The sequence below is a fragment of the Caretta caretta genome, chromosome 11 (genome assembly GCF_965140235.1).
Source record: "Caretta caretta isolate rCarCar2 chromosome 11, rCarCar1.hap1, whole genome shotgun sequence".
Classification (NCBI taxonomy): domain Eukaryota; kingdom Metazoa; phylum Chordata; order Testudines; family Cheloniidae; genus Caretta; species Caretta caretta.
In genome coordinates this window covers 79,257,805-79,281,003 of record NC_134216.1, presented here as the reverse complement: position 1 = coordinate 79,281,003, position 23,199 = coordinate 79,257,805, and the positions used below count along the sequence as shown (strand labels likewise).

Below are 23,199 nucleotides of genomic sequence, written 5' to 3'. Positions count from 1 at the left end.
GTGAAGACAAGAAGCTTATGTTTGGCATGATAGAGAAGAGGCAGCCAGTGAAGGGATGCAAAGAAAGAGAAGACGTGGTCAAAGTGATAAGCTAGGGAAACAGTCGTCTCAGCAGCATTCTGAATGGATGTGAGTGAGGCGAGATTGCATTTGTCAAGGACAGAGAAGGATGGTTGTAGTAACCAAGATGCAAGATGATGAGATCTTGGACACAAGGTTTAGCTCTGTGGATGGATCTTAAAGATGTTATGCAGGAATAATCTGCATGACAGTCCCAGCTTGGATGTGAGGACCTAGAGAGACGTGTGGGTCACAGATGGCGCACAGGTTACGGGCCTGAGTGACAGGTAGAATAGTGGTATTGTCCACATTGATCGAGAAAGGAGATAGTGGGGAGGGCCTTGGGGAGGAAGATTAAAGAGCTGCATTTTAGCCATGTTGTGGTTGAGCTGATGGCTAGAAATTCACAAAGAGATGTCAGACCGGCTGAATTTTAGTTTGGACAGGAGACAGATCTGGAGTAGAGAGGTAGATGTGTGAACTGTCCATATAGAGATGGTGGTTGAATTTCTGTTTGCAGATGAGATTGCCAGAGGAAAAAAGTTTTAGAGAAGAGAAGAGGACCTAGGACAGAGCCCTGTGGAATCTGGAGTGGGGGCATTGAGGAAGATCCTTCAAAGGACACACTGAAGGATCGATTAGAGAGGTAGGAGGAGAACAAGAAGAGGACAGTCATAGAAAGCAAGGGAGGACAAGATTTTAAGAAGAGTATGTTGGAGGATAGGGTTTCTCTGGTATTTTGATATCCGAATGAATGAATGAACAAACTACATCAAGGCTTCAAATGACACTTGCTGATATATAGTGATAAATAGATTTAGGCACATAGGAAATGTTGTTTGTTTGGATATATGCATTTATCCTGCTTGTGTGGTGTTAGATGGCACTGAACATGCGCTGCAGCTGTGATATTTTAAATGTATCCGTGTAGTTCATTTACCCTTTGAGACATTTGAACGTTTAACTTACAGAGCGTAATGAACAGAATGCACGTTGTCAGTATCCCCTATGCATTAATGAAGGTTAATCCGCTTTCCTGGATACAGAAAGTCTGCTCATACAAAGGTAATCTGAAAGTACTTTGACTTGATCCATCCATCCCCTAATGAGCCAAAACAAAGACATTGTGAAGTGTGTTACTGCTGAAATGGGCCAGCTAAGCAAAATTAGAGAAAAACCTAAAACTTCAAAGGGGCGAGAAAAACCTGTTAGTGTACGATTAGATGCCACTGCTATCTTATCACAGCTGATTTCCTTTTGTCACTGCATCCAACTGATGTTTGAGCCTTCCGAGCCTCAGACGTCACTGATACTGCTATTACGTTTTTCTTCAGTGCTGATGTATTTCTGCTGATGCAGATGCACTGAGGAATGAAGAACAAGCCCACCCTTTTGCCTCTTCCCTCTCAGGATGCTGTGTGTGGGAGGGAGAGAAGGTATCCATGCCATGAGAAAGAGCATATTTCTTCAGCTCAGTAGTACTTGGAATGATAGTGACTATTCAACTTCTACAATTAACACAGCCTGGAGGTACTGAAACAACAAGGAGTCCGGTGGCACCTTAAAGACTAACAGATTTATTTGAGCATAAGCTTTCATGGGTAAAAAACACACTTCTTCAGATGCATGGAGTGAAAATTACAGATACAGGGATTATTATACTGACACATGAAGAGAAGCACATCTCACAGTGTAGATACCGCGTTAGGTCGATGAAAGCTATGTCACTCAGCGGAGTGATTTTTTTCACAACCCTGAGCAACATAAGTTACATGGACATAAACAGCAGTGTAGGCCAGGTCCTGTAGCATTTTGGTCATAAAAGCTACTCTTCGGCAACATTACAGTTCAGGATTGCAAATCACCAGGTGCTGATGTCGAAATATGATCACCTGAATTATGAGAAGTTCAGTGCTTGTATTGACCATTTACCACTGGAACACCAAGATTAGTTTAGTGCCAGAAGAAAGGGGGTTCAGCTCTTGGCAAAGATGTCTTTGCAGGCTTCACTTGATGTGGCTGACACCACAGTAGTGACAAGATGAGCTTCTTGGTGTCAGTTGTCTAGTTTCCCGTGGGAAGTACAATTGAATGGCCAAGAGCTCTTTGTGGACTCCACAGATGATTTACTCAATACCCTAAAAAGAAAAGGCGAACTTGTGGCATCTTAGAGACTAACAAATGTATTTGAGCATAAGCTTTCGTGAGCTACAGCTCACTCCATCGGATGCATTCAGTGGAAAATACAGTGGGGAGATTTATATACACAGAGAACATGAAACAATGGGTGTTACCATCTGAATTTTTCATATACCCATTGTTTCATGTTCTCTGTGTATATAAAATCTCCCCACTGTATGCATCCGATGAAGTGAGCTGTAGCTCACGGAAGCTTATGCTCAAATAAATTTGTTAGTCTCTAAGGTGCCACAAGTACTCCTTTTCTTTTTGCAAATACAGACTAACACGGCTGCTACTCTGAAACCTGTCAATACTCTAAAGGACTCTAGGGCTACACTTAGATCCTTGGGGATATACATACCTGCAAATAAAACGAAACTCAGAGGTCTCAGTCAGTACAAAGATACCGTCCTGCTCAATTTTCTACCTTTCATAGACCATCTGAACCACCAGCTGAGAGGCTGAGCTTTTCTAAAAAGGAAATCATTACCTCAGCTGCTTCATTCCTACCATCAACATCTTCCAAACGCCAGTTTTGATGTTTGGTCAAGAGTCTGAACCAGTGAATAGTCAGGATTTCTTGACTGCACCATTCCATCCCTTTTCTCAGTTTGGACACTCTCCCTCTGTACCAACATATGTGGCAGCCTATAACATCAGACAATGGAGGCCATTACTTCTGGTTATACGATCCAGTTTACCTCCAGTCGGTCTCCCCTTCCCCATCTCTCTTTAGAGACCCCTCTCTCAATCAGTTGCTGAGACAGGAGATCACCTTGCTCCTAAGTCTAGGGGCCATAGAACCAGTTCCACTTCAACACTATTCAAGGAGTTTTCTGCTACCCAAAAAAACCAAAGGTTGGAGGCCAATACTAGATCTCAGACAATTGAACAAGTAAGTCAGACATCTGAAATTCAGAACAGAGTCCCTAGCAGCTATAATTTCCTCCGTGGAGTCTGGGGACTGGTTGGTGACTCTCAACCTCAAAGGTGCATACTTCCACGTAACAATTCATCCCTCTTTCAAAAAGTTCTTCATTTTTCCACTTGAGCACGATCCCTTCCAGTACAGTAGGCTCTGGCTTTCTTCTGTCCCATGGGTTTTTCTCAAACATCCTGGTGTTTGCAGCTGCCTACCTCCATTGTCTAGGAATAACAGGTTTTCCCTACCTCAATAACTGGCTCCTCAAAAGATGGTCTGATCAGGAAGTGCTGTTGGCAGTTCAACCAACTTCACTTTTTCACAGTTTAGTTACACAGCAAATACTTTTTAACAGAAGTATTTCTGGATGCATGATGGGCAAGGCTTAGCTCCCTCCTGACAGGACATGTGATATGCCCAGTGTGTTCGCCACATACGTGGCCTATTTAAAATCATTACTTTGGTTTTAATATTTTTTTTTACTTTCAGCCCGTGTAGCAGTAGTAAAATCACGTGATATGCACTGGTCGCTTTTGGCTCAGCGGGATCAAAGAGATGTCAACCTCAGCTCTTTACGAATGCTAATAGTGGCAGATGGAGCTAATCCATGTAAGCGTGGGGATAATATTTTACATTTCTACAGTGTCTTTCAATCCTGGGTGTATGGAAGCATATTGCAAGTTATTTATAGTGCCTGTCACATTGACAGTGAGCAAACCTTAGTGATGGAGCTCAGCAGCCAGGAGAACAGCTGATCGACAGCAAAACAGAGTAGGGTGGGACAGTTCTTGACCAAGGATATTAGGGCAAAAGTCTGCTCTCATAAAGAGTTCCAAGAGATCTCGAACAGCTACAAAGAGCCTCCAGGAATGCAATCGCTGAAAGAACTCACAGAAATGACATGCTGTATGGAAGTCCATTTATTTACCGTGGAAGGAGGAAAGGCTGAACTGATCTTGTGAGGATTAAATGTGTAGTTCCAAAGAGTTTAGATATTTGAGACCAGATGCTTAGGGCATTAGGCCATTTACTCTGTAATAAAATGTTGAACATTGTACCCACAGAACTACCTACAATACTGTTACCACCATCCATTAATACTCAAACAATCACACACGACTTGATAGTGCATTTCTCAGTGATTGAAGCATGATGGTAGTATAAGGCCCAGGAGCAATACAGAATGACTTGAACCGTCTTAGAAATTAACTCTGAAGTGTGCTGGCTGGAAAATTTTCCCCGCTACAATAAAATGGAATTTAAAATAATAAAGCTCAGGGCCCACGTGTCATTTTTTCACATGGGTCTGACATAGAGTTCTGAACACAAATGGAGCTTTTCAAAATCATGTAATGATTTTGAGAAGATGTGTATGCATCCTGGTCCCATGATACCTGCAGGAAACTTTATATGAGACAATTTTCAGAATTTTAATGACTGATCATTTATACCTTTACAAGATCCCTTGCAGAATTCCATGATTTTTAACTTTGCCTTTGCAGGGAGAGTTTCTCCACTGATTTCACTTTGTGAATTAGTAATCATTAAGGACCATATTTTAAAGGAATTGAGCAATGCAACACCTAACTGATTTAGGAGTCTAAATCTCATTTTCAAAAGGGCTTTAGGCATTTAGGAGCCAAAATTCCATCAACAGGCGATAGGTTTTAGGGTCCTAAGTGCCTAAAGCCCTTTTGAAAATGGGAAGTAGACTCTTAAATCAGTTAGGCGTTGCACTGCTGAGTGCAGCAATGACTGACTACCTGTGAATATCTGGGCCTGACTATGTTAGAATTTTGTGCAGCTCTGTTGCTTAAACACTAATGGGGTATGCTGTTCTTTAAAGAATAATCTGTCAAAAGTATGACTTGATGACGTGGTGTGAGGACATTTGCATATTCTACAGCTAAATCACAGGTAAAAATAAATATGGAAATTCTATTAGGGCAAAATGGATTTTTTTCAGCATTATCTCTCCTTGCAAAAATCATGCATGCTTTTCCCTTTTTGTGATTTATTGTATTTAGGGTCAATATCTTCCTGTGATGCATTCCTCAACGTATTTCAGTCCAGAGGTTTGAGACCAGAAGTTATCTGTCCCTGTGCCAGTTCTTCAGAGGCATTAACTGTTGCTATTCGCAGGTATTATATTTAGTGAGAATTTAACTAAATACATTTCTAACCTAGGCAAAATGTATGCTTTTCAAGTAGTGTCCCCATTGGAACTCCACTTCAAGTGCTCATGCCCTTGCTCAGAGATTTTTCAGTTAGCAGTGTCTGTTCGACCCACACATGTGTCCTGTGCCTCCTAGTGCCAGATACCGAGGCCTTATGGGGCTGTGGTGCAAACAGCTCTCAGTTCCTTCTCAACTGCCTCAGTTTGAGATGGAACGCTAGCGTGTCCGCCTGAGCATGCCTCAGCTTTTTGGGTATTTTGACAGTGGTTTAAATAGTTTCTGTAGTTAGTTATAGTTAGATAAGTAGTGAGGGGATTGTTTGATTCCTCTCTTTTCCCCTTGGGGAGACTTATTTTTTTCCTGGCAGGGCATGCTTGGCTTGTCAGGTTTCAGACGTTGCCTCTCCTGCCAAGAGGCTATCCCTGTAAACGATGGCTGCTCTGACTGTGTCCATTGCTTGGGGGAGTTCCACGTCTCCCAGAAGTGCAACTTTTGCGTAGCCCTCAAGTCCCGGGGAAAGGTAAACAGAGATTAAACTCAGACTGCTTATCATAGACCAACTTCTGAGTCAGGTCAGGAGACTCCCCCCAGTACGTCTGTCTCGGGGCAGATCCATGGTTCCATCAGCACAGGCTTCCCCTAAGAAAGGGAAAACTTTGGACACCTCAGGGAAGGATTCCCAAAAGAGGAACATGGACTCTCACCTTAAGATGCCATCTTCAAAAAAGACAAGGACGTGGCAAGATCTACAGTCTCCAAAGCCTTGACCTCTCGTTTCAGTACCATTGAGTCAAAGGACTCCTCCTCTGGTACCAGTGGGGCCGTAAAATCCCGGAGCATGAATGAGAGACGTGGGTCTGGTAGGACCTCAGTACCTTCTAGCAGCAAAGAGGTCAAGTATAGACACTTGGGACTGGCACCGTCGAGTTCAGCGCACCCGTCGGTACCCATGCATGCGGTGTCCTTGGCACCAAGCAAGCAATGGCACCAGACACCATCAGTGTCTATTTCAGTACACCGACCAGCAGTGGCTGTTGGCTTTGGTGACTGTGGCATTGCCTACTGCATCGGTACCAGTCCCCTATTCAGTACCACAGGAGTTCAGATATGCTAAGGATTTCTCTATAACAGATGACTGAGAGTCCCTGCTCCTCATGGGTACAGAGCGTCTCTCTGTATTGAGGCCCCAATCTCTGGACTACCACTATCCGGTACCACAGTACTTTACCATTTTCTCCAGGTGCTCCTCCTTTTATTTCTGAGGGCATTCTGCGCCAAAAAATTAAAAATTCTGTGCACAATATTTTTAAATTCTGCAAAATTCTGAAAGTTTTATTGGTCAATAAATAAATGCAGAGGCTCCAGCATGGCAGTGGGGAGCACATACCACTTGCTACATGAAGGTGGGAGATCACCCTGCAGCCTCCCCAGTGTTCCCACCCCCTACCCCGGGGACACGGACTCAGCGGTGAAGCTGCACCAGACCCTGACACAGCACAAGGCCTGGGCCTACCCCAGAAACACCCTGGGGCCCTGCCCCTCTGCACCAGGTGTATGGCAGGCAGGCTCAACCAGGCAGAAAGGGGAGGGGATCAGTGTGGGGGGATCCAGGTGTGGGGTGAGAGGATTCTGTGTGGGACAATCTGGGTGCAGGCAACTCAGTGGAGAGTCTAGGTGTGGGGGGATCTGGATGCACAGAGGCTCATTTGGGGGTGCGTTTCCAGGTGCAGGGCAATGGGACTCTTCAGGAGATTCCAGGTGAAAGTGGTTGGGGCTCAGCGGAGGGGTCTGGGTGTGGGGGTCTCAGCAGGGGGACTGGGGGAGTGGGGCTTGGTGCTGTGGGGGTCTGGATGCAGCTAGTTGAGTGATGCGTAACTGCTCTTGCAGCTTCTCTTTGCTTCCCTGTCAGAAAGTCATTTTTCTGCAGTGAAGCAAAGAAATCTGCAGGGGACATAAATTCTGCGCATGCGCAGTGGCACACAGTTCCCCCAGGAGTATCCTTTGGATGAGATGGAGGTGGATGAAAGAGACTTCCAGTTGGTCTCCTTTATTTCTATTTTGCTTTCTCCAACATATCCTTTCAGGAACCCGCTCTCTGAAATCAGGGAAAATCAGAATCATTATCAAGAGTGGTGGAATCAACCCTACATGCCACCCTCTCTCCAGTATTCCCCCCCCCCCATGGCCATACTGGGACCCCTAGGCTGCCTATTGACAACAATTTGCCAGACCACCGATACCATATTATCTGGAGGCTAGAGTTGTCCGGCCCTCTCGTTCCCGCAGCGCCCCCACAGGCAGAGGTGTTTGAGGAGCAGGAGGCCAGGGAGGATAAGGAGGCCAGCTCTCAAGCACCTATTTCATCCTCATTTCTGGCTGAAGCTCTCTTCCATCTTCCATGGCTGGTGATTTTCAGCAATTTCGAGACCTCATAAAGAGGGTAGCTGACGCTCTTCGGATTCCACATGAAGGAGTCCAGGACTCACAACACAAACTGTTGGATATCCTGCAGTCAGCAACACCCGCCAGGGTGCTGTTGCCCATTAACGAGACACTACTAGATCAAGCTACGCCAGTGTGGCAGACACCTGCCTCTATTCCGCCCACGTGTGAACAGGCAGGTAACACAGCACAAGGAACCATAGGGTACATGCGCAGGCCAAACGGACAATCAGAGTACAACTTCCGGTTACCCAAAAGACAAAAATTAAAGAGGCTCATCTGAGGCTTGCTCAGTGTCTCATTTTAAAGATCACCTTTGAAACTGGCCTTGTGCCCTTTTCCCCTACTTTACGATGAATATAGATGATCTGACTGAGGGTTTTTTGTGTTTGCATCTGCTTCAGAAATGTCAGTCGTATCCAGTCTGATCTTCCCTGGTTTTGTAGGAGATCTCAAGGATGTTGAGTGTGAGCTCTGTAATAACATTAACTGAAGGAATGAGGGTATTGAGTCTTTAGCTAAACGACTTCCTCTCTCTAAAATGTTAACATTTGTTTAACATAAGTGAGTAATTTAAAAAAAAAAAAGTTTTAACCATCTAAAAATTACCACTGGGAATCCAAAGGGCTCTGAGGAGCACTCTTAGGGAAGGGAAAATAACTATTTTGTAGTCAGTGAAAATTGATGTGATTATTCAGCAGGGTCACAGATAGGAACGTTTTTGAGTAATTTGTTGTCAAAATACACTGTTTTCTTGAAAAGTATCTATTTCAATTAAGTTTTAGTTGGGAAGGTTTCTGAGGTTAAGGGTTCAGGCTCCAGTGAGTGAGGGAAACCCCTGAATTGAAAACTTAACTTTCTTGATCTGGAAAACAGATGTTTCGATACTGTTCCATTTTGCAAATACGTTCAAAAGGTTTTGGGTTTGTTCCAATATGGAATAAGAACAGATTTCAGAACCTCACAATTTGTCTCAAAATGCAATTGGCAGTCTCCAGTGAGCTGTGCTCAGAGTATACACACAACTGAATGCATTCCTCCAAAAGTCAAGACTGGTTTTAGTTTATCTTTACAGTGGTGGGAGATTGCCCATTTGGTTAGAGAACTAATGGTTCTACATCCTCATCTCTCCACGATGACAGGACCCATGCTAAAGAATTACACCAGCATTTAAATAGGAACACACATTACAGGGTGCAAACACTTAGATAAGTAGAGAGAGAAGATCACAGGGCTTCCTTCCATATTAAAATGTTACTACCACCACCACCACATGGATCCTACATAGCTCGTTTCATCTGTAGATCTCATTGCACTTTACAAAGAGAGAACAATATAATTATCCCCGTTTTACAGATGGGGAAACCGAGGCACGGGGATGAAGCAACTTGCCCAAGGTCACCCAGCAGAATCAGGAACCGAGCCCAGGTCTCCTGAGTCCCGGTCAAGTGCTGTATCCACTAGACCACACTACTAAAAGGTTTTTGGTCTGTGGTAGATGAAGTACTGTAAATAATATCAGTTAGAGCCCAGCTTTAGTTGGTCTCCTTACTGATATGGCTTCCATGGTTAAACTTGCCATGCACTTTCATCCCTGACAGAACTGCACAGAGCTTCTTTGTTGAATGTGTTGCCATTGGGGTATTCCCAGTGTCATTGCTGTTTTGATATTTTACTTTGTTTTTCAGACCTCCAGATTTGGGTGGGCCACCCCCTGGGAAAGCAGTGTTGTCTATGAATTGTTTGAGTTACAGCGTGATTAGAGTGGATACAGAAGAAAAATTGTCAGTACTCACTGTACAGGATGTTGGTCAGGTTATGCCTGGAGGTAGGATGAGTATACTTCATGTATATTTAATAGAAGTCCACTGAATTTCTGATGATGTTGTGGTGTATTTTGGTTTGATCAATTAAGTAGCACTCTGTCTTGGATGAAAGTGGCCTTACAGCTGTACGGCCTGCTGCCTTAGCGTGTGTGTGCTTTAATTCTTAAAAGTATTTTTTAAGAGTCTGAAAGTATCAAATATTAAAAATCTGAGTATATGAGGGAACTATTTTAATCTGATTTTTAGTTTGGAATGAGAGGAGGTGTTGCTTTTGATTCATTCATCCACTGGACCACATTATTGGTAGAATTAAGGTGTAACAAACTACTGTGTGTTTCTTAAGTGGAGCTACTTAATTGTTGAATGGCATAACAAAAATATAATAAAGGGGAAAATTAAGATATGCTGTATATTCTAGCTGCTGTTTTGTCTTATCCCACCAGTTCTTTCTTCTGCCAATTGATAATGATATTACTGTTCCTCTCGTACGGTCCTTCTTTTGGCAGTTGTTTTAAAGCATATTTGCAAATAGCTAAAATTATTTGTGGCTTAAGCAAAAGTTTGACTAGATTAATGAATGGACTGTTTAAAAACCTCAGTCATGGACATTCATCATGTCCAACAAACCTTCAGTGTCTGGGGAAAATAGCTCTGTACTTCGCTTCAAATCATTTGGAAGACTAGAGTGCCCTGACTGCTTGTCATGACAGGAACATGTAGTCTAAGAGTGGAATTTGCTGAGACAATTCAAGCTCTGCAGTCCAGTTTCCTGAATGGGTAAATCTCTCTTATCTTGTTGGCAGGTAAACCATTGAACAGGTTGTTTTAAACTTCTCCTAAGCTCTCAGTCCTTTTGAGAACTGAGACGTTTGATTCTCAGAAAGTAGTATAGTTTTTTTTTCAATTTTCTTTAAAAATGAGCTCTTTGAGCAAGTCACTGATACTTTCTGTCTTTGACAATATTCCTGCATAAAAGGGAAAATAAGAGGGTATTTGAGCGATATGGTCTTTGAGTTCCTTACAGTACTGAGTTCTGCCTTGCCTGATCTAGTTAAATATAGCCTGCAGGTGTGACTATCTGCAGAATCCAAAGGAAAAATCTGTTTCAGAAGAGGAAGAAAATAGCCTCCTAAGTTTGACAGATCCAGGCTCTAGCATCATGAAAACGTGAGGCTGGAAGGGACCTCCAGAGTCACCGAGTCCACCCTCTACACTGCAACAGGACCAAGTGAACCTAGACCATCGCTGGCAGGTGTTTGTGTAATCTTATACATTTCCAGTGATGGGGATTCCAGAACCTTCCTTGGAAGCCTCTTCCAGATCTTAACTAACCTTATCGTTAGAAAGTTTTTTCCCAGTATCTAACCTAGATCTCCTTTGGTGCAGATTAAGCTGGTGACTTCTTGTCCTGCTATCAGTGGGCATGGAAAACTGATCCCCGTCCTCTGTATAACAGGCCTCAATGTACTGGAAGAGGCTCATCATCCCCTCCTCAGTCGTCTCTTCTCAAGACTGAACATGCCTCGCTTTTAACTTCTTCTCGTAGGTCGGGATTTCTAACTCTTTGATTGTTTTTGTTGTTCTCCTCTGGACTCTCTCCCATTGGTCCACATCTCTGTTAAAGTTTGGCAGCCCAAACGGGGCACAGTATTCCACCTGAGGCCTCACTAGTGCCAAAGAAAGCAGGACAATTACCTTTTATCTTACGTACGACACTCCGTTTAACACACCCCAGAATTATATTGGCCTTTTTTTGCAACTGCATCATATTGACTCATTCAATTTATGATCCACTGTACCCCCCAGATCCTGTTCAGCAGTACGAGCACCTGGCCAGTTACTCCCCATTTTGTACTTGTCCATTTGCTTTTTCCTTTCCTTTGCACTTGTCCTTATTGGATTTCATCTTGTTGGATTTCAGACCAATTGTCCAGTTTGTCAAGGGTGTTCTGAATTCTAATCCTGTACTCCAGAGGGCTAGCAACCCCTTCTAGCTTGGTGTTATCTGCAGATTTTATAAGCATACTCTCCACTCCCGTTACCCAAGTCATTAATGCAAATACCGAATTGTATGAAGAGAAGGGGGCCTCTGTCCTTTCCTTGAGTTCTGTGTGGCATCCAATATCCATAACAAATTTCACATCGGACAAGGGCTAAACTGACTGTTCCATTTATTCCATATGTCAAATAGAATCATAGCAGAATCTTAGAAAATTAGGGTTGGAAGAGACCTCAGGAGGTCATCTAGTCCAACCCCCTGCTCAAAGCAGGACCAACCCCAACTAAACCATCCCAGCCAGGGCTTTGTCAAGCCAGGCCTTAAAAACCTTTAAGGATGGAGATTCCACCTCCTCCCTAGGGAACCCATTCCAGTGTTTCACCACCCTCCTAGTGAAATAGTTTTTTCTAATATCCAGCCTAGACCTCCCCCACTGCAACTTGAGACCATTGCTTCTTGTTCTGTCACCTGCCACCACTGAGAACAGCCGAGCTCCATCCTCTTTGGAACCCCCCTCACTCTTCAGGTAGTTGAAAGCTGCTGTCAAATCCCCCCTCACTCTTCTCTTCTGCAGACCAAATAAGCCCAGTTCCCTCAGCCTCTCCTCGTAAGTCATGTGCCCCAGCCCCCTAATCATTTTCCTTGCCCTCCACTGCACTCTCTCCAATTTGTCCACATCCTTTCTGGAGTGGGGGCCCCAAAACTGAACACAGTACTCCAGATGTGGCCTCACCAGTGCCGAATAGAGGGGAATAATCACTTCCCTCAGTCTGCTGGCAATGCTCCTACTAATACAGTCCAATATGCCATTAGCATTCTTGGCAGCAAGGGCACACTGTTGACTCTGATCCAGCTTCCCATCCACTGTAATCCCCAGGTCCTTTTCTGCAGAACTGCTGCTTAGCCAGTTGGTCCCCAGCCTGTAGCAGTGCATGGGATTCTTCCATCCTAAATGCAGGACTCTGCACTTGTCCTTGTTGAACCTCATCAGATTTCTTTTGGCCCAATCCTCCAATTTGTCTAGATCACTCTGGACCCTATCCCTACCCTCCAGCATATCTACCTCTCCCCCCAGCTTAGTGTCATCCACGAACTTGCTGAAGGTGCAATCCATCCCATCATCCAGATCATTAATAGCAAGTCTGGATGTTTAAGAATCATAGGGCTGGGTTGAATGGATATATATGAAGTCTCAGCCAAGTTCCAGTCAAAAACTAATTTTGTCTTATCACTCCAACATGAGAAATTACTCTGTTCAGTCTTAATGGTAAAATGTCCTAATTTAGAAGGGATCTGGGCCTATTATTGATGCATTATTCTGTCTTGTCAGACTGTGGTATTGGAGATTAATTTATTTGAGCAACTCCTATATTCCCATTGACTCAAGTATAGACAATGTCATAGAAGGACGAGACCTATTTCAGCATACAGCTATTTAATAGCATTTGAATAGCTGCATCAGAAAATAATGTATCTTATTTGTCTGTGCAAAGAGTTTACTTTTCAGGTACTTAGTGTATTGAACAAACAAATGCAAAAGGTTATTGGATTGTTCTCTGATAGTGATTGTCCTATGTTAGAGCTTTAGGGGAGGTTGGTTTTATGAGCTTTTTGAAGTTAATTGAATTTGATATCTACATATTTAATTGTCCCATCTTGCCATCTGTCACTGTCATTTTGTCCTCAAATGACCTATGCTGGCTACTGTATTGTACTAATTTGTGAGTATCACTATCTTCTGCTGGTTAGAATCAGACCTGCTCATTTGTGTTTGGTCTTGCTTTTTGGTAGAGGTTGTGGTGACTGTATGTGAGCATTAATGTTACTGCCAGTAGCATTGTCGTCTCGCTCCACAGAGAGAGACAAGGTTATTGGAAGGTAATCAAGGCTACTAGTCACGTCACGCATGCAGGTTAGCTGATGACTGTGGCACCTGTGTGTGACCGTAGGTCATTGCACTGTGTATCTAATTCTCACCTGCATCGCCGTTAAGGAAAGTACTGTAGATAGCTTTTGAATTAATTGAAGAATCTTTTTTGCGGCCACAGGAAAGGACTAATTCTCCGTTGGCATGCCTGCTTAACAGCCTTATATTTGGAACTCATCAGGATTATGAATCTGAAAATGGGTTTATGCATAGCTGAGCCTGAAGCTAATGGTTCGTACGTCTGTGTAACTTAAAAAGTTCCAATTTCTAGTCCACGCCCGCAGGGCTAGGGAAGAGAGGTGTACATCCTGCCTAGCAACTGGTGAGCTCTCACTAGAGCAGTTTAAACTTTTTGTCCTGTGTCAAAGCTTTGGTTGCGGTGTTACCTTATTGGGGTTGCCAGATGCTATCATGTAAACAGATCCAAAGTTCCACTTTATTGATAATGATGATCATTCTGGTGGACAATTTAAAATTAGGATGGAGACCAGTGGGTAACTGACACATTCGTCTTTCACACGCTCAGTTTCATTAGGGTGAATTAAGGGTCTCCTGGTTCAGACACAGGCTGGCAAGGACAGAAAGGTCCTCTGAAGGCTGACATTTCCTTAGCTGCCACCAAAGATTTTAGTCTCTGTCTGCACCAGGCCAGGCTTGGGGGCTGAGTTATACAAATTTAGTGAGGGAGGGAATATTCCTGTTTCTATTCAGTGACCTCTCTCAGCACTTACTGGACAGTGGTAGAAGCAAGTGCTGCCTATAAGCCCCTCAAGGCTTCAGTTCAAAGACTGACTTGGAAAATTGTGGCAGATGGTGAGAGAAGCTGTGCGCAGGCTTGCCTGCCCGAGCTAGCTTGAATGCAGCTAGTGTGATTAATGAAGGCAGCGCTGTGTGGGTGTCAGCACGGGGAGGGCGAGCACAGTGCAGACCGTGGGTCCATACCTGGCTCGCTAGCCCATGCTGTGCTGTCTTCACTGCTGCTGTTACCTGTGCTAGACCATTCACAGCTCTTGCTGCATGGACATACCCATCGTTTGTCCTGGCTCTTTCCACATCGCTTCCCATCTACACAGCAGCCTGCGCTGGGGCCAAGAGGGTCCAGAGCCCGTGTGTCCCTAAGAAACACTGTCAGAAGCTCCAAGGATTTCACAGGGCGCTCTGAGCGAGATGTAATGGGGCAGGGTGGGGGCTTGGATTAAGGGATTGGCTTCTCATTTCAAATTTTCAGAAGCCCAGAAAAGAATCCACACACCCAGATGGGTGCTGCTGGCCAGCTCCTGGCCTGAGCCTGGTTAACACTCCCATCAGGGCCACACACTGGCTCAGACAGATGCAGCTTGAAGCACCTTTCACACACTGATTACAGAGATCCCAGAGCAATGGAGAACTGGAGCCTGCGCAAGTGGAGAAAAGGGCACAGCAAGCCTGTGCTGTTGAGGGGGCTGGGCTCAGCTCAGCCTGGGGACTGGAGGGATGCCCAAGGGAGAAAGGGCCCTGCAAGGAATGACACTTCCTCCTGGAGCCTGCAGCAGCCAACACTAACAGTGCTTCCTGCCAGGAACTTGGGAGGCGGGAGGGAGGGAAGAACAGAAGTCCCTTGCAGGGGTGCTAGCCCTGTGGAGGAAGGGTCCTCAGTCACTAATTCCCACTGCAGGGGGCGGGTGAACCGCAGAGGGCATGTGGGGACAGGGAAAAAGAGGCTCTGTAGCAGTAACAGGTGCAAGCACACAGAGTTTAAAAAAAAAAAAAAAAGCAATTTCAATTTACTTACCCCAATATCACTTCTGGTTACGAACATCCAGCTTTGGAAACCAACAAGCCGGCAGAAGGATATAGAAAGGATGGTTCTAGACTATTCTCAGCGGTAGAAGAGGACAGGACAAGGAGTAATGGTCTCAAGTTGCAGTGGGGGAGGTTTAGGTTGGATATTAGGAAAAACTTTTTCACTAGGAGGGTGGTGAAACACTGGAATGCGTTACCTAGGGAGGTGGTAGAATCTCCTTCCTTAGAAGTTTTTAAGGTCAGGCTTGACAAAGCCCTGGCTGGGATGATTTAATTGGGGATTGGTCCTGCTTTGAGCAGGGGGTTGGACTAGATGACCTCCTGAGGTCCCTTCCAACCCTGATATTCTGTGATTCTATGAAATACTCTGTGGTTTTGCTCCCTTTTTCAACAGAGAGCTCGTTAGCCCACTTGAAGAGATGGCAGCCCTGTCTACATGCTGGCCCTAGTTTGGTTAACACAGGGTGGGGTAAGGGTAGGGTTCCAGCTGCTCTACTGACCCACCTAGGCCATCCCATCCTGGTCTTCGTTCCCCTGCATCTGAGCTGGCTAGCTCCATCATCATCATCACCACCCCCACGCAGGTGGCAAGTTATCTTGTACTGCCCCATCTCAGATGCGGTCAGATACTGGCTCTCCCAGGGATTGGGAAATGCAGAATACTCCCAGCAAGCTGGCACAGGCATAGATGCCTGTATGGAGTGCTGTATCTTGAGAACCCATGGGTGGCCTCAGAGTAAGAGAGCCACTGATTGCTGTGAAAAAGGCCAGTATGATCTCTGATTTGCGAACACGAGTGTTCCAGAGCAGGGAGAAGATAATCTCTGTAGACAACTTTAGTGAGACCAGACTGGAAATTCGCCTTGCGTTCTGTGGCCCTCAGTACGAGAATGGTGTAGAAAATTGAAGAGACTTCATAGAAGAGCAACAAGAATAAGGCAGTAGAGGGAATGATTTATGAGGAAGTATTAAAACAGCTAAACATAGATAGTTTATCTAAGGAATGGAAAATATCAACAAACTCTGAAGGAAAGCTTATTTATGGTGGTACCAGGTGATGTAAACTGAAGTAATGAGTTGGTGAAGAAAAGGAAATTTTAGGCAACATAGCAAAGGAGTTCTGTTAGATTATGAAAGAGCATCTCAACGGCTGTTGGAAACTTGGCATGTTTGAAAAGAAGACTGGACAAAGTACTAGAAAAATTCATTTGAACCAATCCTAAACTGGCAGCAGGAATAAAAGTGGCCTAATAGCTTTTGTTTCCATTTCTAACTTGCGTGTGTCGCATATTTAATTTAAGGATTTAATGTCTCCGAATATGCTATGTGCAACAGTAAATCAAAAGCAATTATTAATTTGTAATTGGTATTATCGAAATTTGTCATCTTTAATACTACATAAATCCTCATTTACCTAACCAGCTGCCCTGGATTATATTTTGGCCTTCATATTCAAAAGCAAATGCTAAGAGGTTGTGGTATTATGTAGTAAGGCCTAGAACATAATGGGGAGGGGGGATCAGAAATTTGAAAGTTTGTAGTTTTCATATCTAGAGAATACATAAATCAGAGATAGCGTTACTCAGATTATCAAAATGCTTTTTAAATTTCTATAACAAAACCCTCCTTTCTGACATTTTTTTTATATGTAATGTTTGTGGTTTAGCTGCCCAATATTGAAATTTATTTAATCATGTTACGGTGTTTAGCAGCAAGCCAATTTCTGTGTCTACCAGTTTACCAAAATATACATAGATGATAATACCATTGCATTCTTGCTCTACCTCTTTAGCTAATGTGTGTGTTGTGAAGGTGGATGGAACTCCTTATCTATGTAAAACTGATGAGGTTGGTGAAATATGTGTGAATTCTGGTGCAACTGGGACAGCATACTATGGTCTGCTTGGAATCACCAAGAATGTGTTTGAGGTTTGTGTCTTTCTATAATTTTTATGCCCTTGATAACCTTTGATTAAAAAGATTATTTTATTATTTCAGTTAGTGAGGAGATATATAATTCTGCCTATCAGTTTCTTTTTGCAGGTGTGACTGGGGTCCTGGGAGAGGGGGAAATGCTGAGAGTGCTTAATTAATTAATTACACTTACAGTCCATTCTTATTAACTAAACTAAAATTTATTTAAAAAGAGGAGAGCGAGCATATTGGTTAAAGGATCATTATACATACAGATACAAAGAGAGTTCTTAGGTCAGTCTGATAGTAGAGATGGTGAGCTTTAGAGTTACAAAGAATCTTTTCCAGAATCAGTTCATTGGGTTATAGTCCAGTGTCCAATATCGGGGCAATCCAGAATGGAACTGGAAACCTCAGTCTTGCAACTCAGACTTCCCCGATGAAGCTTAAGCAGATCTGAGATGAAAGATCAGGGCCCAAGAGTTTTTATAGATCCCTGGCAGGCTATTGTCAGCCTCTTGATAGCAGGTGTTCCTTCAGTGAAGAATAGTGTCTTTGAAGTAACCTCCTATTTCCGAAGCAACACTGGTAATTAGCTTCACGGATTAACATAAGGCAATCGCTTATCTCCCACCATTTATAAGGAGTTTACTATGTACTTCAGAGAGAAATGAAGACAGTGATATCACTGCATTCGCAGTTCATTTAAATATTAACAAACCCTTTTGATCTCTGAATTAACAGAATACAGCGATAGACAGGAAGCGTTTGGTTACACTGTCAACCTCTAACAATATATATGTAAACACACAAAAACCACAAACTAATATGTCTCTAAAGGTTGAATCTGAGTCAGTTAGCGGGCTAGCTGTGTAACCCTTTCTGGACCTGTGTCACAGCAGATATGCTCATGTTGATTGCAACAGCATCTGTTTTAATTAATTCAATAAAAGCCAGGGCAAAATACACCTCTCTTCATCCACTCGAATAACACATCACACCTGCAACTTGTTTTTGCTTTAACCAAATTATGAAATAGCGTTAGCAGTCAATCATCTTTCTTTATATTCAGGATGCTAGTATCATGCTAATATTCGCATCCTGTACGTAATCCGTGTAGGATCATCTCCCCTCTGGGCCAGCACAGTGTTAGCTTGGAAAGTTACATTAAGACATTTCAAAGATGATATTGCATAAAGTCAGGTGATGATTCTCATAGATCTGATACCACGTCATAATCCCCTACATGCATACTAATATTATTCAGCTATTGCCACATTGCTTAAGTAACAATTTTCCTAGTGTATTGAAAACCATACGCATGTTTTTGATCTAAAAGTAGATTTTGATTACTTGCTGTAATCCTTAGAACTCTGAATAATCTGCGGTTGTATAACACGTGAGACGATGTTCCTTCGGGCTTAGAGGCAGTTTGAAGAGAGGATGAAATAAGAACAGGCAGCCTCGCTGCATTTGGTGGCAGATGCAAAACCCATCGTTTTGCCCAAGCTTTACTGCAGCAGTGTCTGAATCTCATGTTTTCACACATACAGGCCCATTCCCCAGAAAGCACAACCAAAAAGTAGTACCTTATGCATCCTTGCCAGCAAGGAAGGAAGGAAGTGACCATTGTTGTCCTGTTTTACTTTTGGGAGGCACTCAGACGCTGCTGTTGCAGACACCAGTGCTATCATGGGATCAGGGAGGGTTTTCTGTTTCAAAAATGATGCGTCAGGACTCTTTTATACAAGGAGTCCTGGCCATCTTCCTCGTACCTGAACCAGGTTATGTTTCTGGAGGGAGTTCTTGCTGAGGGTTTCCAATGTCAGGCTGTCCAGTCATGTAGCAGTGAGGAGGCAGGCAGGCCAGGTGGGGTAGTCCTCAGAAACGGTAAGGAAACCAGCAGAGGCAACACAAGAGGAGTTGTTCGTGGACCTTACCTGGTTAAAACACAAGCTCTGGTTTTCAATTTTGGGTTATGTTCCAGCTCTGTCATGGGCTTGCTATGTGACCTTGGGTAGGTCACTCAGCTCCTGTTGTGCCTATTCTCCCCCTGTAATAGGATTGTACTTGCCTACCTCACAGCGCGAGTTACAGCCACGTCAGCCAGGAGGACAGTAAATTCTCTCTCGCTCTCTCTAGTGCATTCTGTGTTTAATCATAAAAGATTTTCACTGAAACAGAAGGTGAATGCGTTTTAGCTTCACAGTACTCGTAAAAAGTGAATTGCCTGTGGTGTGTATCTGAATACTTTATCTTCTGTATTCTATCAGACCATTCCAGTGACAGCAGCAGGGGTGCCTGTTTCAGATCAACCCTTCACGAGAACAGGATTGCTTGGCTTTATTGGACCTGTAAGTATGAATGGACAAAACTGTTCCAAATGCCCAAGTGAATCCACTATTGAATTAATAGAATACCCAATAGGAAGTAGATAGGAGGATCTAGGAAAACAGAACAGGAATACTGAAATATAATCTTGTGTGACAATCTGAAGATCAGATGAAACTAAGGCTGGAATGTCAAGTTAGTATTGCTCTCCCAAGGGGAAGTATCCTCCAGATATCTTCTCCAGCTGTTGGATCATGGGTTCCTAGTGCTCCTGATTTCAACGCCAAATGACAGGATCATGTCCCTGAACTCATTTGATGGAGCAAGAGCACATCTTGGGTCAAGTAGCCGGCTTTGGCAGCTAGCCGCCTCCTTCTGTGTGAGCACAGCTGCATTCAACAGGATTCTCTATCCACAGAGTCTGTTTTCCTCATATAAGTCTATATAATGTCACTCTCTTATCCATAGGGTTGATGCTCTTGTATTGCTGGGAGTCTTGGGTTTGCATTTTGTGTGGCTTTTCTATTTCTAAGCCTGTCGTCTTTTCAGGACAGTTTGGTTTTTGTGGTGGGAAAGCTGGATGGCCTGATGGTGGTGAACATTCGCAAACACAATGCTGATGATGTAGTAGCCACCGCACTGGCAGTGGAACCAATGAAGTTTGTCTACAGAGGAAGGTGAATATTTTGAGAGGAACTTATTCCCTAACATTGTATTCTTGTGTATTTATCCTCTGCTCATCCAGCATTTCACAATGCTTTCAAGGTGTGGGAGATTTCTGAATTGAACTTCTAGACATGTGCTTTGGGGGCAAGACGCCACCATGTGAGTATGAATATGAAAGTGTGGCTTCCCCTGCAGCATACAGCATGAAACCTAATTTATGTAAACTAGATTCTAAATTGTTTAAAATTGCCTTGACCTGGTGAAATCATTAGTCTTACTGACCTCTTCTCTCTGTGTTTAAGTTTCTAATTAAAACTTTACAATACCTCTTTGTTCAGTTTTGCATCATCTGTGTATGTATTTAATTTTGATTTCTAAAAAAATAAATGTGGATGCCTATCCAGAGCTCTAGGCACCCTAACACAAGACAAATAAAATTAAGCAGCAGCTTCCCCCCAAGAGCCAGCAGAACTGAGACCCCTACCAAACCTAGAACACAAGTTCCCTTCCCCGTAACAGAGCTAACCCCTCCAGACATCTCCGTCCCACAGCTGCTCATGCTAATAGATGCACCTGGCAACATGCTCTGAGAAGAACAAGCTGGCTGTTTGGGGCCTCTGAAGGACCCTCAAAAGTAATACTATAGTGCCCAACTTACCGTTCTTACATAGAGGGGCATTCAGCTCAGGTGTCCACACTGATTACAGCTGTGGCATGAGGAACTGCTGTTGAGTTACTTGTTGAACCTACAGCAAAAGTGTATTGTTTCCTCATCAGTGTGTCACTTCCTTCAATTAAGGCATCATTTTCAAAAATTGGCTCCCAGCTTGTTGAGGTATTGCTAGCCTTTTCCCCCTTGGAGACCTGGGTTCAAAGCCAGTTTGGCCCACAAAGGAAGCAGGTGTCTAGTTATCAGTCTAGATATACAGCTAGACATGCCACCCTTTGATCTGGTATAGTTGTCCACCTCTTTCAGAGAGAGATTCAGTTGTTAGATGTAGGTTAGATCTTCAATGTGCACGACAAAGTTAGATAGTGAAAGTTTGCACAGCTCCTGTATGTGTTGAACCCTGCTTGTAATAGCACATGTACCATAGTGGTGAAGTGAAAATTCTCTCAAGTCTGAGAAAAGAACATTAAAATAAACTGCTTCTTGTCCTCAAGTTGTGAATGATTTTGTGGTGGTCTGGCATAAATAATGTTTGTGTCTGCGAAAACTGTTCCACAGGAGTTACAGCCATCCATATTGTAATAAACCCTGCTGGGTTCGTTATACGTAGCATCTTTTCTAGTCCTATCATTCTTCTGTCCTTTGTGTTCTAGGATAGCAGTGTTTTCTGTGACCGTTTTGCATGATGATCGAATAGTGCTTGTGGCAGAGCAGCGCCCTGATGCGTCAGAGGAGGATAGTTTTCAGTGGATGAGCAGGGTTCTACAGGTAGTCAGATCTGTCCTTTCTCTTTTTTCAGGTGAATAAGGCTAATGTATCAAATGAGAATATCAGAGCTTCTATTTTCTATATAAACCTTACCTTCAAACTGGCCTAAAAAACCTCTGATACGCTCACTTCTGAATGTGTTTCTGGGGTGTTAGCTAATGGAATTTTTTTCAAGACCAAAATCGGTTTATTCTTGAGAAATTATTTCTGCAGTTCATTTTGATTGGAATTTTCAAATCCTTCAGAAGATACTTCAATTTGTAATTTGTTAATCTTTATTTTTGCCAGTGTCCTTTGGTCTGTTTGATTCTGAAAGAACTTAATGTTGAACGTCTACAAAATATCAAAAGCAAATGTCTATTTTAGAATGTTTGTTAGTAGCTTGTGTGATTTGGGAGTGCTCCATGTCTCCTGTATGCCCCTAAATTGAACAGCTACTTTAGGTCACTTTGTCCACTAGTATTCAGGTATTTCTGAAGTAGCCAGTCACTTCTAAGGAGGTGGCAAGGTGCAATAACTGAAAGAGCAGGAATGGCCAAGGAATCAGAAAATGAAGTGTGAAGGAGGGGAGGGCTGAGAAGAACAATATAAAGGGGGATGACTCTTAAGCCGAGGAGAGAGCTGTGTAGGAATAAAGAGATAATGGTCTCTACATAAATTCATAGGATTTTAAGTCTTCTATTACCAATTACTTGGTAATGGTAAGGATGTCATTCATAGAAACACAAGTGTGACCCATTTCTGTTCTGCGTGGTTCTCAGGCTGGAGCAGATAGCGAGTGTTAAGCAGCTAAATATTTCCCCTCTATATCTTTTTGTGGTTTACGTTCTACTGTGTTTCTGTGGTTGCACCATACATGCTAAGTACACTGTGATACAGTTTTGGCCTTCACAACCTTTCTGCACTTATCACCCACGTTTCAGTAACTTCCCTAATCAGTGGTGTGCAAGTGGCATCACCTTGGGCTTGACTGCGCGAGCAGAAATATGGATCTGCTCCTGCTCCCATTGAAGTCATGGGACAACTTCTGTGAATTCAGTGAGTGCAGAATTGGACACTTTATTTGCAAAGGATGGTGCAAGTAAAATTTGTGATGTTATAAATTACTTTAGAATTCTTGTTCCAGCTAAGTGCCATGTCACTGTACATAATTAATTCTTTTTTCCCCCCTCAAGGCAATTGACAGCATTCACCAAGTGGGTGTGTATTGTCTTGCTTTGGTTCCTGCCAACACCTTGCCAAAGGCTCCACTCGGAGGAATTCATATTTCAGAAACAAAACAGCGCTTTCTAGAGGGTGCTCTGCACCCTTGCAATGTCTTGATGTGTCCTCATACCTGTGTTACCAACTTGCCTAAACCTCGACAAAAACAGCCAGGTAACTAAAGCGGAGTATGTAGGTCAGCCTTCGTGTTTGTCTCTAACTGTTGCTGTCTCAGTAACTGAACATGTTAAAGTCTGTGTTACCAGGTTACGTTTGTTCTGTCAGATCTGATGTTTGGTTTCATCTTTTCAGTTTCCTTTTTTATTTTTTA

The 23,199-nt window shown here is 43.4% G+C and overlaps 1 protein-coding gene across 7 annotated transcripts in view; it reads left to right on the top strand.

Moving 5' to 3' along the window:
* Window positions 1-23,199, top strand: part of DIP2A (disco interacting protein 2 homolog A) — a 257,094-nt gene that overhangs the window by 192,174 nt on the left and 41,721 nt on the right. For all 7 annotated transcript variants that reach the window (XM_048869008.2, XM_048869012.2, XM_048869005.2 and 4 more), the window contains 9 exons: window positions 1,032-1,125; window positions 3,653-3,772; window positions 5,191-5,305; window positions 9,471-9,610; window positions 17,109-17,245; window positions 19,504-19,584; window positions 20,111-20,238; window positions 21,551-21,665; window positions 22,841-23,042. In XM_048869008.2, the coding sequence (XP_048724965.1) occupies window positions 1,032-1,125; window positions 3,653-3,772; window positions 5,191-5,305; window positions 9,471-9,610; window positions 17,109-17,245; window positions 19,504-19,584; window positions 20,111-20,238; window positions 21,551-21,665; window positions 22,841-23,042 (1,132 nt within the window). The remainder of the gene's footprint in view (window positions 1-1,031; window positions 1,126-3,652; window positions 3,773-5,190; window positions 5,306-9,470; window positions 9,611-17,108; window positions 17,246-19,503; window positions 19,585-20,110; window positions 20,239-21,550; window positions 21,666-22,840; window positions 23,043-23,199) is intronic.